Source organism: Megalops cyprinoides, chromosome 2, assembly GCF_013368585.1.
Source record: "Megalops cyprinoides isolate fMegCyp1 chromosome 2, fMegCyp1.pri, whole genome shotgun sequence".
NCBI classification, from domain to species: domain Eukaryota; kingdom Metazoa; phylum Chordata; class Actinopteri; order Elopiformes; family Megalopidae; genus Megalops; species Megalops cyprinoides.
The window spans coordinates 8,897,006-8,914,253 of NC_050584.1; the positions used below are offsets into that span (position 1 = coordinate 8,897,006).

A 17,248-nucleotide genomic window follows, 5' to 3' on the forward strand; every position below is an offset into this window, starting at 1 on the left:
GCTTGTGAAGAGCTCAGGCGCCCCCTGCTGTCATTGTCATACTACCCCCTCCTCCGTGGGCGAAAGCAGTGGGCGTGCTGCGGCCTCTGCCTCCGCCGTCAGGCGTGGCGTCTGATGCAGTTAGAGTGTTTTTTAGCGCCGTTTCACGTCGGATAGTTCAAGAGCTCGAAACGCCCTCTCATCTTCCTGGCAGCACACACTCGAAACCCCAGTCAGATGTTTGCCGCCCCGCTTGATCCCAGCAAGAAACTTTCCTAACTAGCAAGCCAAAGAGCTTGCGGATTCGTGATGCGGAGAAGTCTGTAGCAGCGCTGCACACTCTTTTTTTTTTTTTTTTTCTTCATCCCTCTTGCAAATCACAGACCCGAGTTGCCTGCCGTTTCCTTTCATCCTGTCTGCACACTCCCCCACTCTCTCTCGCCTGTCTGGCTGCTTGCGGGGGCTCTTCCCAGAGCCTCACCTCTCCCGAACGAAGACCTGTGGCATGTGCCATGGGGGTGTGTTGTGAATGTGATCTGCTTGAGGTGCGGTTAAGCGTACAGGGTTTGCAATTGGGGTAAACATCAGATGTGTTGGTCGGTGATGCGATGAGTCGTTGATGTGTTGCTGTTCCCCCCCCATTGCAGCCTATTAGCAACGCCGATTTCATCGTCCCTGTGGAGATCGATGGCACTGTTCATCAGGTAATGATCTCAGACTACCGCCAAAACATCACTCCATTCTCTCATCCTTCCAGTTCTCTGTACAGGTAATACAAGGATTGTATCAAATCCCTTGTGTTTGTTTCTGTGGAATTACCGGATCTCAGGATGCAGATCGTTTGAGTCAACCTTGCAGAATCATTATTTCATCTGTTCCTTCACCGTACATTATTTTATGACACACAATGTAGGCAGTAGTTCATGTGCTACGTTACATCATGGTACATTGTTGTTGCAGAGTTTTACGTTACAGCAACCCTAAAACCACCACCCAGCAACACGCTAGTTGGATGCGTTAATTATGTAATATTAATAAATATTATTGTGAAGAGTTTACTGTGCTCCTGTGTTCTGTGACTCAGTCACTTCAGAATATCTTATTACAGAGCCAGAGAACTCAAAACAGCCCTCAGGCTAAATCCTGCATCTCCCCCTGGATATCCTTTCAGATAAAGAGCTCAGGAAAATGACATTTCAGTCCGTGTTTTTTTTTTCCCCTCCCTTTTTTCGAGAAATGTTCTCTGCGTTTTTTTTCACCCTTTATCCTTCGCCAAATCAAATGTGAGTGTTCCTAGGAGATTGCACCACACCTGCTAATTGAAAAGCAATGTACTTTCCTTTTAATACATCTGCTCTTTACATTTTCTTGTCATTGAAAACTGAGGTTGTCATAGGTTGTCACAGGAGTGCAGTATCACTTGTTTCAGTGTACAAACCAGTGTTAATATGTGGTGCAACGCAAAATAAGCTGCGGATGTTGTGTGCTCTGAAGAAATGAATCCTCAGGGGTGAGTTTTTCTCGGCCCCACCCCCAGTCTTCTATTGGCTGAGCACTGTGAAAGGAGAAGGCTGCGACCCGGTTCAAGTAATCCAGGATAGGCTCTGTGCATCCAGGTTGGCCTATTCTTGATTACTTGCACTGGGGGGCAGTCGCTGGTCCTCTGAGAGAAGAAAACGGCGCAAGAGAAGTGCTGGAGGGGAACAGAATACTGATGCAGGTCTTCTGGTTCTAGTGGTCTGAGCAACCAGGCTCCCCTCACAGGCAGGGGATTCTTTTGTTTTTCGTTCTGTTAGCTGTGCTGTGAATGTGCTGTAACGATTACCTGAATCAAACAGTAGAGCTCACATTCAGGGTTTTTTTTTTTCCCCAGTACAAGGTGTCAGGTTAGGTTTGTTTTGTAGTATGAAGGAAAGAACATTACCATATTTCCCTAAGGTTTATTAATGCTGTGTTGCATGAATATTTCAACTCTACAAGGGTCTTTGTTGTAACATTCACGAGGCCCTCATCTATGGGATGTACAAATGCTGTGCAGTGTATTTACTTGTGATTATTTGTCTCTCTCTCTCTCTCTCTCTCTCTCTCTCTCTCTCTCTCTCTCTCTCTCTCTCTCTCCCTCTGCAGGTGTATGTGTTGAAAAGGCCTCATGTGGATGAGTTTCTACAGAAGATGGGGGAGCTGTTTGAATGTGTGCTCTTCACAGCTAGTCTAGCCAAGGTTTGTCCACCTCACCAGGGTTACTTGCGTTTCTGTCACAATAAATGGATGGCGGTCATATAATTGCGAATTATGGGTAGCCGTGCCGCGGCGTCGTTGGCCAGTCATTCTGTTCTCTCCTTATGTTAAAAACAGACCCTTTGCCTTGTGTTTGTTGTCTTCATTTCTCCCTTCTTTTCTGTTTCTGTGTGCGCCAGTTTTTTCCCTAAGTCGGGTAAGTGTCTCCGTGGACCGTGTGCGACCAGTGTGTCGCCATGGCAATACCAAGGCACCCATGTTAGTCACATTGTGCCCGTGTACAGTATCCAGAAGATTCCCTAGCTGAGTGAACGGTAGCTTGCCATCTGGAGTGACAGACCAAAAGTGTTTCGCTAGAAGAGGTTGCCACATGTTCTCAGATCCTTGTTAAGGCTGTCATGAAAGGCCGAAAGTGGGCACAAAGACGAACCCCTACGCCATAGGCAGATGTCTGTGTGGAGCCAGTTTCCTCCATCTTACTGGCCCAGAAGCCCAGGCCTCCTCAGCTCATACACCTGATCCTCTGCAGTAGACCTGCTGTCAAGCAGGCTTGCACCTTTTACCCGATCAGCCTTGAGATTTTCCGCTCCTGGGAAGGCTGGTGTTTCAGGGAAGCAGATTCGGGCTAACGGTCGCACAGCAGACAGGTGCTCCGTGCAGGGGAGCGTTCTTTTCTGCCAAATAAATTTGTGAAAAGACCCCGCAGTCAGCCGGAGCTCAAACCTAAGCCCGTCGCTGCTGAAGCTTAATCAGGGTTCAGTCAGGTTCGCTTTATCAGCTGCGTGACAGCCGTCTGTTGTCACGGACCATTACGGCCATCCTTGGCTGCAGCAAGCGACGGCTCGGAGTGTGAAAAAGCGGCAATCCATGCGGCGCAGCATTATAGCAGATTGAACAAAGGGCTGGCCCAAGATAAGCTGGGAGAGGACTGACAAATCGCTCGCAGTCAATCTCCACGACACGGCTTCGGTATAAACCTTTTGGTCTGTTCATTTCTCAGTCATATGATGTCTTTATCAGCGGGAACCTGAGAAATAATGTGTTTTGGGAGCCGTAGACGGTGCTTGAGTGAGAGCTACAGTGGACCGAGCAGCAGTGACTGCCGCACGCCCCCAGCGGGGCACGTCTCCACTGTGCTCACTCCACACAAAGCCAGGGGTCAGACTGTCTCTGCCTGCCCATTAGGGCTCTGATGTGTTACCACAGAGCTTGGACAGATGCTGTAAATGGGTAACATCAGCATTAAGTTAGGCTTTCAGTCCGGCCGTCTGGCCATTCTGTCCATAGGCTATGCTTGTGTGTGGGCTACAACCAGTCAAGGCACAATAGCTTGTTGTATGATGACTACAGCCTACTAGTACAGGTACTTTGCAGCAGTGCGTCAGTGAAATTGAAGCAAATGAAGTGTTTGTATTTAGTCCTTGTGAGTGTTCCTCCTGAAAATGGCTCTTTTCTTCAGGGAAAAGGTGTTAATGCATTGATTTCTGTAGCTGAAGTGGAAGTGTGTCATTTTGTGTCTTTTATGTCAGCATTAATAAAAGACAGGCATAACCTGACTGTGTTATGTTTATGAGCTTATTCATTATTTGATTTTCACCCTGGTTCCTTCTGTACAGTAATTGTTCCTTAGAATGTTTTCTCCTGCTGTGGTGTTGTAGATACGTGTTGTGCCTTTTTGCACTTTTGGTTTTTAAATGTGAAAACCTCAAAATTCATGAACACAGAGACCCACAGATTTTTCAAAGATTTTATGATTGAAATGTGAGAATAAAGGGAAGAGGTTGTTGTTTGTCTCTCCCAGATGTGTGTGTGCGTGCGCGTGTGTGCGTGTGTGTGTGTGTATGTGTGTGTGTATGTGTGTGCACGTGCGTGAGTGTGTGTGTGTATGTGTGTGTGTATGTGTGTGCACGTGCGTGTGTGTGTGTGTGTGTGTGTGTGTGTGTATGTGTGTGCGTGTGTGTGTGCGCGTGCGTGCGTGCGTGTGTGTGTGCGCTCGCGCGCATGCGTGTGTGTGGTACAGTGCTGATGTTGGCGTGACGCTGTGCTCTGATCCCACGCAGTATGCAGACCCGGTAGCGGACCTGCTGGACCAGTGGGGTGTGTTCCGGGCCCGGCTCTTCAGGGAGTCCTGCGTGTTCCACCGGGGAAACTACGTCAAAGACCTCAGCCGCCTGGGGAGAGAACTCAGCAAAGTCATCATAGTGGACAATTCCCCAGCCTCATACATATTCCATCCCGAAAATGCGGTGGGTCCCTCTGTAAAAATTCCCCTGGACAAGGCGCCGTATGTGCACTCATCCCCTTCTGTTCACAGCCAGGTGAAGACAGTAACATATGAGATTGCTTTCCAGGTTGGCCAAGGAAGGATGACTTCATTACGAGCGTTCTTATTAGTTTGTCATCCATGAGGATCAAAACAGACCCGCCAAAAACATGGGCTGCTTCTGGGGATGTTATTGATAATTTCGTGCTCTGCATAAGAGGTCAAAAAAACCTTTGAAACGTCTTGAATCGTAATTGTAACGTTTAGCAAATGTATCTGGCAGTAATCAAATGAGTCAATCTCGCAGGTTTATCTTATTTTTTGAGCTGCTTAAAAAGTAGTCTAGTATGTCAGAATACACTACTACCATGATATATGTGATTCCATAGTGTCACATTTACCATTTTCCACAGTTATCACTGCAAGTTGGACAGTTGTTGTAAGTAGCTCCTCTAATAAAATGCATAACGAGTAAAGAATTACAGGTATTAAAGGCTTTTAAGGACAATATACATTCAATTTATTGTTCTGTAAAAACGCAAATTCTCTTTAAGAGGTCCACACGTTAGTGTTTATCGAACTCTAGTGTACTGAGCTACAGAATATAATAACAGTCTGCGGCTCACTAGATCTAGATAAGTATACAGCCGTACTGATGGTTCGTTTTAAAGCAAGCACTCTATCTTAGATGTGCTGTGTTTCCTGAAGGAAGAAGGAGAGAGCAGGCTGAGTGATTGTTATTTTCCAGGCCTTTGATGCACTTTCTCATCTATTATTTAGCCAGCGGCTCTGTGCACTCTGGAGGGGTGCAACAGTTAAGAACCCGACATCTTAACTTTAATCCACCTCGCTCAGGCTGTCTGTTTCAGACAATGGAGCACGTCGGGATTTCTTCAGCAACGGGATCCTCCCTTCCTAAACATAACGCGGTAGCAAAATATGATTTGGGCGTCGTAGCGTATTTGGAAGTGGCAAGCGCAAAAATAAGTACTCCTTTATTTGTTAAATCCTACGATTTGAGGCTTCCTCATCTCGACGGGGGTCGGAACTGCACCTGAACTGTAACCGTCCCTCCGCTACTAACCATGAAGTATGTCAGCACGGTAGTCCCAAAAACAGCACATTGTTTCTGTTCTTGTACTTGGAACTGGTTGGATGGGAACTTGTACACAGTACTTGTGCAGGTGTTAAGCTTTGTGCCATATAGTCCCCACAGGAAACATTGCCATGTCAGGATACTTTGAGACTTGAACTATCCCTGTCCCCTATCCCTTGCCACAGGTCCCTGTGCAGTCATGGTTTGACGACATGACGGACACCGAGCTCCTAGACCTGATACCTTTCTTTGAAGGACTGAGTAGAGAAGAAGACGTTTACAGCGTGCTGCAGAACCTGAGGGCCAGGTAGCGCAGCCTGCTGCCAAACCCCCCCCCAAATCCTCAATCCACCCCGACTGGTTACCCCACCCCCTCTCCAGCATTGGCTCAGGTTTTCCCTGGAGCTGCCTGAAGAGGGCGCCACAGAGCACTACAAAGAGCAGCCTGTTTTTCCAGCGCACACGTGATGGACCGACTGCTTGTGGTGCAGTCAGCGTAAAGGGGGTGAACACTGGGAAGCCTCACAGGCAAGAAAAATGTGTAGATATTATATATTTCTAATCTGGAGGTAAAAACAAAAAATTAAACAAAAAGAACTTAATTTTTTATCAGAGACACGAGATTTACTATTCTATTAAGTTCTTTATATTTACCCCCAAAAACTTTTTTTTCCAAAAAAGGAGGGAAAGAGTAACATTCTTCGCCCTTTTGTTGTTGCTATGCAGGTAGTCTTTTCCCAGTCTCCAGTAAATCAACTGTGATTTTCTTTTCTTACTGAATGAAGTGCCTTTTTTGACTGATGTTTTTACGGAGAGAACAAATTTACATTTTGTATGCAGCATATTTCCAGAGAACTGAAATCTTTTAATGAGTATATGCTTTACAACCGAAGTGGAGATGAATCTTTATAAGCAAGAGCACTGTTATTTATGCTGAAAATTTTACATAGGGGCGGGTATGTGTCTTCATATACTAAATGACTTTTGTCAGTTCTCTAAAGGCCCATATAGAGGTCATCTTTCTTTGGTTATTTCATCTTACACAGACAGTTGTTAGACGTAATTGCCTCTAATGAAATGGGAGGAATGCATTTGCAATTGTGATATTATATAACAATATCCTTGTTACAGCTCCTACAACAGAGATGTTGGGGATTTGTTTGTCAGAGGCAGGGTAGGGGTGGGGGTAAAGCCCTTGGGTTTTATACAGAGTGCCAATGGCTATGTTTCTAAGTGATGCCATACACTGGATTTTACATGCAAGTGCCAGGTCCCATGAAGGTGAATAAGTGAATACTGTCAAGGTGGATCATTTCAATTGGAACAATAAGCGTAACTAAATCAAACTAAACTAAGTAGCCATCCTTCATGGGCAGTGTAATGTTTGATATAATTGACCATATATGTTTTTATAACTTAATGATTGTATGTCTGTTTTGAATTCTGATACCTGTGTTTGGGTTTTAAAATAGTCACATTTAGCTGATGCACTTTGGTTTCAGTCCAAGTGTTTTTGTCCTTTTTGTTCAGTTATGTCCTCTGTGGGTCCTCAGTGCACTTCAATGAAATTATAGTACCTTAGGGCAGTTTTTCACAGTGATTCTAGTACTGTGTTGCAGAGGTTCAAGAGTCTTTTACCAAGGAAAATGGAAGTGTCCTTTAACAATATCAATGATGGTACACAATTGCAAATGTATTCTTTCATTATCAAAAAAATGTCCCCACAAACATCGCATGAAAAATACCTATTTTTTGTATTTAATTTTTAGTGTGTTTTTTTTCTCTCTCTCTCTCTCTCTGTGATTTTTGTGAGGTGAAAAACGTCTCTCTCGCTGATTTTAGGATTTTGAATTTTTTTTTTTCTTTTTTGACGTCGTGTTCATGTCGGGGTTATGTTGTTTTGGACTGGTCTGTGCTGCCACTGCTGCTGCTGCTGCTGCTAGCGCACGGAGACCGCGCAGAATCGGCCACAGGCTGCCGGAACTGTTCGTCACCACTGTGCCTAAGTCAGGAGACACACCCTCCCAATGCGCCACAAGCCCCGCGCAATAACGTGGCCGGAGGAAACTCCCTCCTGGTTCCTGCACCCTCCACAGCTACGCATCCGGTTGCTCACAGACACTCTCTTTACATCAGTACCAGGATGATCACTGTCATGGCTCTCAATGTTCTGATTTATTCAAGTCTCGGTATCTGGTTTTGAAGACTTTTTTTTTTCATTTCCATGTTGTCTGACTGGTGTTTCCCCTACAGCAGGCACAGTAAAGCTCTTCTACAGTGAGCACTAGTGCACCTCACTGTACTCCTGAAATAAGAGAATAGTTTTTATTTGTACAATGATGCTGTGTGCTCGAAATTACTGGAGGGCACTTTTTGGTTGGTTTCAGTATCCTGCAGGAGTCACATGTCATGATTTAGTAGTATCTGGTGATATTTTCTCCACCTACACCCACACCCACACAATAGACACAGTGTTCCTCACCCCTCTACTTTCCCTGTTCCCAGTTTACACTGTTTTACCAGGCTTAGTACACCTTTGTAAAACCACCTATCCTGACTGTGTTACCAAATTATTCCATATGGGTTATATTTATCTTTGGCTGTTCACAATCAGTAATATAATGTGTATCACGGTGGTATATCAAGTGTCCTGTTCATGTTTGGAGATCATGTGCGCATCAGTCAGTGCAATTCTAATTCAGGCAATCACCAGAAAGCTGTTGAACTCTATGGTATGTGAATATTGAAGTACTCCATTTTCAAAGTATGTTGCCGTCCTGGAGGGAAGCCATCCCCCTTCTCCACAAGCGGATTGTGGTGGAGATCCAGAGAGGGAGTCTGACTCAAAACTATAGAGGAGTGTTACTGTGCCTGGTTTGCATATTTTCAGTAAAATATTACATGGTTTTGTGGCGTATATCTTTCAAACAATGACAAGTCATATTAAAGCACCTTTTTAAAGAAGAAAAATGTTTTTAGTTTTCACTGACTAATGAGATGTTACTTCATTGGACTTATATAGTGTATAAGTGTTTACCACCAACTGCCCTGTGGTCGATAACAGCAAAATGTGTTTGGTTTTACATTGATTAATCCTCCGCCTCATCATGGCACATAAATGTGATATGGTGTGACCCTGTATGTTACCTGGAATGCAGTGCTAAAAATTATTCAGTCTGAGTATTGCAGTACTTGAATGCTGAAATGTTTTATTTTTTTCCTTTTAGCTCAATTATTTTTGAGTCCATTCTTCATCATTGTCATGTCTGACCCATTTTATGGTTGCACATTAGTCTTTCTGTTAACACATTAATTAATTCAACAAGCTAACCTTACCCAGAATGAGCCTTTTCTCACGTTAACTTATGTAGCCCCAGTGCAAGATTAATTACTGTAAAATAAGCATAGATTATACAAATGTTTTATGGCCTAAGATTATCCTCACTCTTTAAGTTATGTTTGGTGTAGTTACTCAGTACCCTGATAGGAAAGTTACATTTTTATTTCTGTTGTTTGGAGGTTTTTGCACCACATTGATTTTTGGGATGAGGAGCAGGGGGGGGGGGGGGGGGGGGGGATCCAGGGGATTTTGCAGAGTTAAGGATGGCTTTTGGGATCTGGTTTAGATAAGGGTGGCACAGATTTGTACTCAGTCTTTTTTTCTGTCTAGCACACAATGAAAGTTTTGACCATTAATTATCTGTGTGCCAAAGAAACAATTAAAGCTGGAAATAATGTGCTTTTCAGCAGCTGTTTGCAACATGCTGCAGCTTTTAATGAATGTGTTTCTTGTATTAAACGTGCAGCCAGTGTAGAAATCCTGATTACATTATTGGAGGACTAATTGGTAAACACAACTTTTGGTGTGTTGTGGGGGTCAGTGTTGCATTTTTTTTTTAAATGCCCTTGAAGAATGTGATCACACCTGTTTTCAAGGTTAAGGTTTAACTGGGGGTTATAACAATTAGAATAAGGTAAGGTTTAATTAGGATTTATAACAACTGGAATAATGGGGAAGCACTGCAGTGTACAACACAGTAATATTCAAAGTTGGACTAATTTTGTGGGTATGACATCTTTTTGCATCAGTAATCTGTGTCTGTGCTGGACATTACCTGCAAATCAGTTCATTTTGAAATGCAGTGGGATTTCTCTGTCAGTGCTATTCTTTGAATATTGTGTACAGTATGTACGGGGAACAAATGGAACATTTGTATACAACGGCGGGTTAGTGTTACATAAGAGAAATGTTTGGTTCATATCGGGTTGGTTAATGCTGCGTGACTTCCTGTACCTTTTTCTTTCCCGTTATGCCCAGCAACCATCAAGTCTGTCAGCGGCCACGTTAATGAAGAACTTTTTAAACCCAGTCCATATTAATGGTCATGCATGAGAGCCACAGCATGACATCAAATCATACTGATTGACAGAAGCCATTTAAAATGCATACATCTCCAAAGGATAGTGAGGAATTTCGTACACTGAGGCCACTTACAGTAGAGTACATTTGCCACAGCCAGAACACACACAATTCACAATGCACAGTGCTACTGTTAAGCAATTAGCGCAATGACGCGATTTGGGGCACAAGCCTAGTCAAGCGCATGTTTGAGGGGAAAACCGCCTGTGTCGAAACAAGGTAAGGAAGCTTTCTGCGTTCTCCTGTCTTTGCTGTCAGAACATGTTTGCTTTATTCTGCTGTTTGCTCTGAAATTGTGTTGTTCATGTATGAAGCTTTTTAAATTGCTGATAATTATCACATCGCAGATGAGAGAGCTTCTGTGCAAATGTTAACATAAACATAAACAAACAATGCACCAATTAAAAAGCTACCATGTGGAAGTGAAGCCTGCTGTCACTAAGAGTACATTTAAACACTTAAATCAGCACAGTAAAATTAATATTTAAAGAATGCATTATTTTCAGTGTTAGTTTGCATGCAGCTAAATCTGGGCTATCATGTCTTTTAGAACTCTACTTTTCTTGGTGTAGTTACAGAACATAGTAGTATCAAACATTTACGATTTTTTTTTTTTATTCAATGGAAAGGAAAATTTACACAACAGTTTCTCTGAACCTTGAACTTCAGTAACGATGAAACAGTTACTGCCACTGTGTTCGTAAAACCTAGATATTTTTTTAACCATGAAGGAATTTTATCTGTAGGCTGGTGACCACAAAGCCAAATGGAGAGATCATAATGGTCTGACAGCTCAAGGAATAGAAAGAAATCTTATCTGATGTGCTGGAGGCACCTCTGGCTGATTGGCTGTCACTTCCATAGGCAGTACACCAATGATGGCAAATGTGAGATCAGCACTTAGATCATGTTGGGTTATTTCACTGGTGTACCCCCATGGTCCATGTATGGAGAAAATAACAGGATAGTGCCATGAACAGGTACTTTATTCCACAGTGGTTCTGCAGGCAGTGTTCTTGGGGCACATGATGTTGTCTTATATATGCTGTAGTTAACTGCTGATTAGCCGTTTAGAAAATTGCCCTACTTTGTCTGAATCATTGTTCTTCATATTTTGCATATTAGAAGTATTAGAGTAAGTAGTATTAGAAACCTTCATGGAGCAGGGCATGTCTTGCAGATAATACAATCATTCTGTATGATGGTTACTTATTGTAAGCTGCCTGACGCATAAAGAAAGTATTTGTCATATTTTGGGATCTCATTTGGTCGTTTCTCTGTTTGTTAAAGGTGTCCCGCAGCGAGTGGTTTTGCACATACCAAATACAGTCAGAACGGGAGCCATGAGATGGCCCGAGAGTGACTCATCCCATGTTCGCTGGCCGCGCAGCAGGGACGGTCAAAGAGTGCGTGCCTCATTAGGAGGGGAACGGGGAGGTCCGCCTAGATGATTTAACTACGCTTCCAGCGAACGCCCCCCCCCCCCATTTCCACGCCTCAACAAACAGCCCGGGGAGGGCTGAACAGAGCACGCCAAACCTATTTGTTTAATTAAGGAAGAGGGCCGGCTCTGCACCGGGAGCCGTGGCGGAGAGAACGGGAAGTGCCAACGCTTCGGCAACAGCCAGAGCGGAGTGTAACAATGGCAGACAAACATTTATTTTTGGGAGCTACTTACTTCAGAGCAAACGTTTGTAGGTTCGTGACAAAAGTTTATCCTACTGTAAGTTATTTTAGCGTGGAACACAGGGGACTTTGCGCGGGGGAGCTCTCACCCTAGGTGTCCATCTTAATTTTCACAAAATGCAGTAAAAGCTTGGCATCTTGGTAGTGTGGCAGTGACCCGCTACAAAATGTAAAGACCCATACCCCAGCAGTGCTTAATTATTCTTCAGAAACTCCATTTGTGTCTCACTGAATGTACAGGCAGGTCCTGCAAAATACTGGAAAAAAAAAGTTGTCTTAGTTTTCCACCTGCTTTTGATGGACATAGAAAGTTCACTCTGGTGAGTTCAAGATTAAAGTCCTACTTTTGAATGTGAGAAACAGAAAATCATTGCAAAGACTTATTTCAGTTTGACTGCGTTGTGTTTTTAGAATGCCTGTGTTCAGCTGCAAATGTTAATCATTTTACAAGTTCATATACTCTGCTAACTCTTGATCATGAAAACAACCCGTGTGGTTGAAGGGAAACAGAAAGGTGAAAGCCAAGTTATCTTGGAGTAGATCAAGTTATTCAACTATTGTTATATCAATTATTAAACCAGCAGGAACTGTGGAATAAGGGTGAAGTGGCCTTGTGAATCATTATTGTTAATGTTCAGTTCACATAGACAGTGCTCAACATGGGATATGGTCATTTGCTTGGAGAAGGCAGGACATTTTTTAAGGGTGTAGGGTGCAGATGAAATGTTCGAAGAGGTCACAATATTATCTAGAAGCTGAGATGACCACAGAGGACAAGAAAGACAAGACAAGACAAATCTATGAGTGCTTCCGTGAAAAAAGGTCAAGCTGTTAGAGGGTTTATATTAATGTATGAGTTGTGGGAGTCACCCCCAATAAGTGAGCTTCTAAGCAAACCAAGCCAAAATCTTAAGATCTGGAGATCAAACAAAATCTTTTTCTTCCTTCTCAGCCGCCTGTCTTTTTCCTGTCCATTTCTTTCAGACTCCTGTGTAGTTTTCTCTCTCATGTGAAAGAAACTGAACTCAGTCTCTCAGTTTTTCCTTTAATTGCAGAGTACAGTTAAGAACACTTGGAAGGATTCACCATTTTTAACTATAAAGTAAGCTGACTGCTAACTGAAACCATGGAGATGTGGTTTTGGGTAACTTGTCTCTGCCTCTTTGGCCTTTGCAAGACTTACACAGTACTGTTCTCCTCTCATCATTAGTGTAGTATTCAGTGTGTCTAGACAATTATTGTGCTAACAAAGGAAAATATTTTCATTAAAAGAAGCATTGCATACTACAGTGTTTTCATACAAAATAATATTTTGCAGCAACAGAAATAGGTCATATGTAAAATGTAAATTATGTTGACATATGCTAAACAAATGTATCGTGATCAACACAATCATTTTGATAGTAAAACTACAAATACGAAGAAGACAGAAGGAGCAAAGGTCAGGGGCAGATTTGGTGTTTATGAATTGTATTATTAAGAAATACTTTAGCATTATTTAGTGAAATTTTGCCTGTACAATGAGCGATACTGCATTGAGAGATACATGTCTTGAGGTTTTACAGTTAAAAGAGCAGCATCATCTTTTTAGACGATCACAAAGTAGTTAGTGTCAAATTAAGTCAGGTACCATTTTTTGATGTTGTTAGGGTGGTCCTAACTTTAGTAGTAATCAGTGAAACTAGTGTGGGTATACCTATTTTGTCAAAGATTCAAAGATACAATGTTCTTAATTCAGCCTTGTTCAGAAGTAAAAAGGTTATTCTAAGCCGTAGCAATCTATGACTCATCGGCCAGGTAGCGCAAGTGCCATATATAGCTGTAAATAGGAATGCACTGTAAGTACACCTCACATTAGATTAACTCTTTTGGGCTTCATGGAGTTGTATTATACCAAGATCAGTACTTTTTTTCTTTTTGTAGCATTTGAGTGTACTGTCTTGGTTGGATGATGTTCCTATATTTTGTGTGGAGATGGATTGAACTGTTGCTATGTTTAAGGGGATAGTCTCTTCACATGCAGATATGAGGGTTCACATTTGTGATGCAAAATTGATTTCCATTTGAAGTAAAAGCACAGTCAAAACACAAGAAATGATCAGAGAATCCCTGTCATTGAGATTAGAATATGTTCTTCATTATTATTATTATTATTTAGGCACCTGTGTAAAGCCCCCATTGTGCATGAATGGGTTGATTCATATTATGTTCATAAAATACTTCAAACCACTGCTTGAGGTAATGTGCGTTTTCAAGTCAAATGGGCAGGGGAGGTGTATTAGATTGTGTTCTCACCTGTGTTTGAGGATCGAGTGTTTCTTTGTGGTTCTATCAGAATTTTCTATCTTTTCAAAGCCTAGAGGATTACGGCAGCCTTAATTGAGTGTTCAACTAAATTTAGTTGACTAATCTTGAAAATGAAGGTAAAGGATTCAATTCTGTATCTGTCTGCCAAAAGTTATATGCCTGTAAAGACTGTTTAGACCCCCTGAGGTTTCCAATACTTCCAATTACAAGTGAGGAAAATAGCATAAAAGATCAGAGTTCCCAAAGTTATTTTTAATCTTAGTGCAGTCTGAAGGATTTTTCAATCTGTATTTGTCTATAGACAAAGCCTTTGACAAATCAAATCACACTGAAACTCCACAGGGTGATTACAGTGCTGGCTCAGCCGCTCCCTTGTGTAAGTTGCATTCGTGGTTTGATTGTGAAATACTAAGTTGTCCATATTACAGACACACCTCTAGTACACACAGCACTGTAGTGTTCTTATTACTGACCACTACAGTCGCCGATGTGTGAGAGAAATGCCGTTTCACTGTAGTGATCAATAATTTTTTTTTTCAATGGACAACTTGAAAAATAAACATCACAATTTATTTAGACAAGTGTAAGACATACTGGGACTGTATAACTATGTATGTACACAACTGTATATAAGTGTATACAGTGGATATAAAAAGTCTACACACCCTTATGAAATTGCAGTTTTGAAATGTAAAGACAGAAATAACCAAAATAATTGTCAGACTCTTTCCATCTTTAATGTGACCTTCCAACAAACAAAAGTCCAGAGAAAGAAAGAAGAGTTTATTATTAGGAAAAAAAAAAAAAAAACTACAACACCCTGATTGCATAAGTCTGCATCTACTTTGTGGAAGCACCTTTTACATTTATTACAACAGCAAGTCTTTGTGAATAAGTCTCTATTAACTTTGCACATCTAGACTTTGGGATTTTATCCCACTCTTCTTTGCAAAAACCGTTCAAGTTCCTTCAAATTGTGAGGGTATCTCCTGTGTACAGCTCCCTTTAGGTCATTCCACAGGTTTTCAGTGGGATTGAGGTCTGGGCTCTGACTGGGCCATTCCAAGACTTCGATTTTCCTTTTCTGAAGCCATGCCTTGGTCGACTTGGATGTGTGCTTTTGGTCATTATCATGTTAGAATGTGAAATTTCTCTTCATCTTCAGCTTTCTGACAGAGGTCAGCATGTTTCATTATCCCATCTATCTTGACAAGAGCCCCTGACCCAGCTGAAGAAAAACAGCCCCAAAGCATGATGCCACCACCACCATGCTTCAAAGTCAGTATGGTTTTCCTTGGATGATGAGCTTTATTCGCTTTGCACCAAACATATCTTTTACAATTTATGCCGAAAAGTTCAACCTTTGTCTCATCAGACACATTTTCGCCGCATTGTGTGGGGTGACTGAATGAATCTTTTGTCATAATTTAGACGGGCTTGGATGTTGCTTTTCGTAAGAAAGGGTTTCCGTCTTGCCACCCTACCCAATAGCCCAGACATGTGCAGAATACAAGAGATGGTGGTCACATGCAAGGAGTGACCGGTATCTGCCAGAAATTCCTGTAGCTCCTTCAGTGTTGCTGTTGGCAGCACTGTCACTGTGTCACATTGTCACATGTCACTGTGGTGCCACATTTTCTCCACTTATTGATGATGGTTTTGACAGTGCTCCATGGTACATCCAGTGCCTTCGATATTTTTTTATATCCCTCTCCTGATTGGTACTTTTTAACAATTAGCTCTCGCGGTTTCTTTGGCAACTCTTTGCGGACCATGGCTCTCCCAGTCGGATGCAACCCCAAACATTCAAGCAAATCTTACAGCAATAGCTGACATTAATCTGGGTTTAATCAGAATCACTTTAATTGATAGCAGGTGTATGCTATTTACCTACAGGCATGATTTTGAATGTGATTGGTTAACTTTGAACACAGCTAGAGGCCCCATTATGAAAGGGTATGCAGACTTGCAATCAGGGTGTTGTAGTTTTTTTTTGTTTAAAATGTTCCTAATATTATTTACTATTACTAATACTATTTGTATTTGTTTTATTTTTGTTTGTTGGAGGATCACATTACAGATGGAAAAAGTCTGACATTTACATTGTTATTTCTGTCTTTACATTTCAAAAACCTGCAATTTCATAAGGATGTGTAGACTTTTTATATCCACCGTGGAGAAGCTGGCCAACACTTCTCACAAAGATGAACAGAAAGAGCAAATGTTCAAAAAAAATTTGTTAAAAAAAAAAAAAAAAAAAAAAACCAAGAAACAAAAGGAACCACCCTGAGCACAGTCAGCTGAAGGGGGAAGAGTAAGCCTGCTCTCTACCCACATACCTGTATTTAATATGCCTTTAATTAGGCAGGTGTAAATCGTTAACCAATGGCTGGTAGTCAACAACTATATTACTCGTTGACAATTACAATTAATAATTACACAATTAACCTGTTCAGATGAAATTTATCAATGAGATCAGTTATTGACAAGTCTGAAAATGGAAAGGCAATCGTTAAGACATTTCACAAACTGACAATTGAACTAAGAAGTATTTTTGGGGAACAGGTGAAGGTTGTCCTTCACAAACTATATTATGCAACTCACATCATCTACACACTATTCAGAGCCCTCATGCCCCCTAATTATTCATAAACATACACAAAATAAATGCACAAAATGAGTAACTTGACTCATAGCATGCTCTACTCACAAAGGTTTTTCAGCGGTATAGTTGAGTTCACCTCCAGAATGATTGATGTTAGCCAGGGAGATGAACATTCACAGGTAATCCTCATGTAGTGGATGAAATGCTTTTAAAGCAAATGAATGTTCTGCTTTGTTACACAGAGCACCAGTAAGAGAGAAGGAGCTCTGTGTTAACAGGACGGAGAGAGAGCACGTTTGGAGTTTGTAGTCAGGAATGATTGACTGGTTACCACAGGGGGTTCTCTCTGTGCTATGATAAGTGGGGCCACTTGTCCCATCACTTCACTGTATGAGACAAACAACTGCCCCCTTAATTGTTCTTTACTACTGTGAATAGATACAAATAGTCAGCAATGCTTGAAAAGGTTGCAACTTGATACTGTATAAACACCCCTGTCACTCAAGGGTCTCTCTTTAGTCCCCTTTTCTTATTGGAAGGCTTTTAAATTTTGTCACTTGAAATGTGATATCATTTAAATTTGATATCATTTTCAGTCTGTTCATCATGTGTTGGTAAGAGAGCCCAATGTACGCACAGATTAAACGTTAGCGC

At 41.9% G+C, this 17,248-nt stretch overlaps 1 protein-coding gene across 2 annotated transcripts in view; it reads left to right on the top strand.

The window, feature by feature from the left end:
- Positions 1 to 8,522, top strand: part of ctdspla (CTD (carboxy-terminal domain, RNA polymerase II, polypeptide A) small phosphatase-like a) — a 53,305-nt gene extending 44,783 nt beyond the window's left edge. For both annotated transcript variants that reach the window (XM_036521150.1, XM_036521151.1), the window contains 4 exons: positions 627 to 683; positions 2,107 to 2,199; positions 4,278 to 4,463; positions 5,762 to 8,522. In XM_036521150.1, the coding sequence (XP_036377043.1) occupies positions 627 to 683; positions 2,107 to 2,199; positions 4,278 to 4,463; positions 5,762 to 5,887 (462 nt within the window). In that variant the 3' untranslated portion in view covers positions 5,888 to 8,522. The remainder of the gene's footprint in view (positions 1 to 626; positions 684 to 2,106; positions 2,200 to 4,277; positions 4,464 to 5,761) is intronic.
- Positions 8,523 to 17,248: the final 8,726 nt, after the last annotated feature.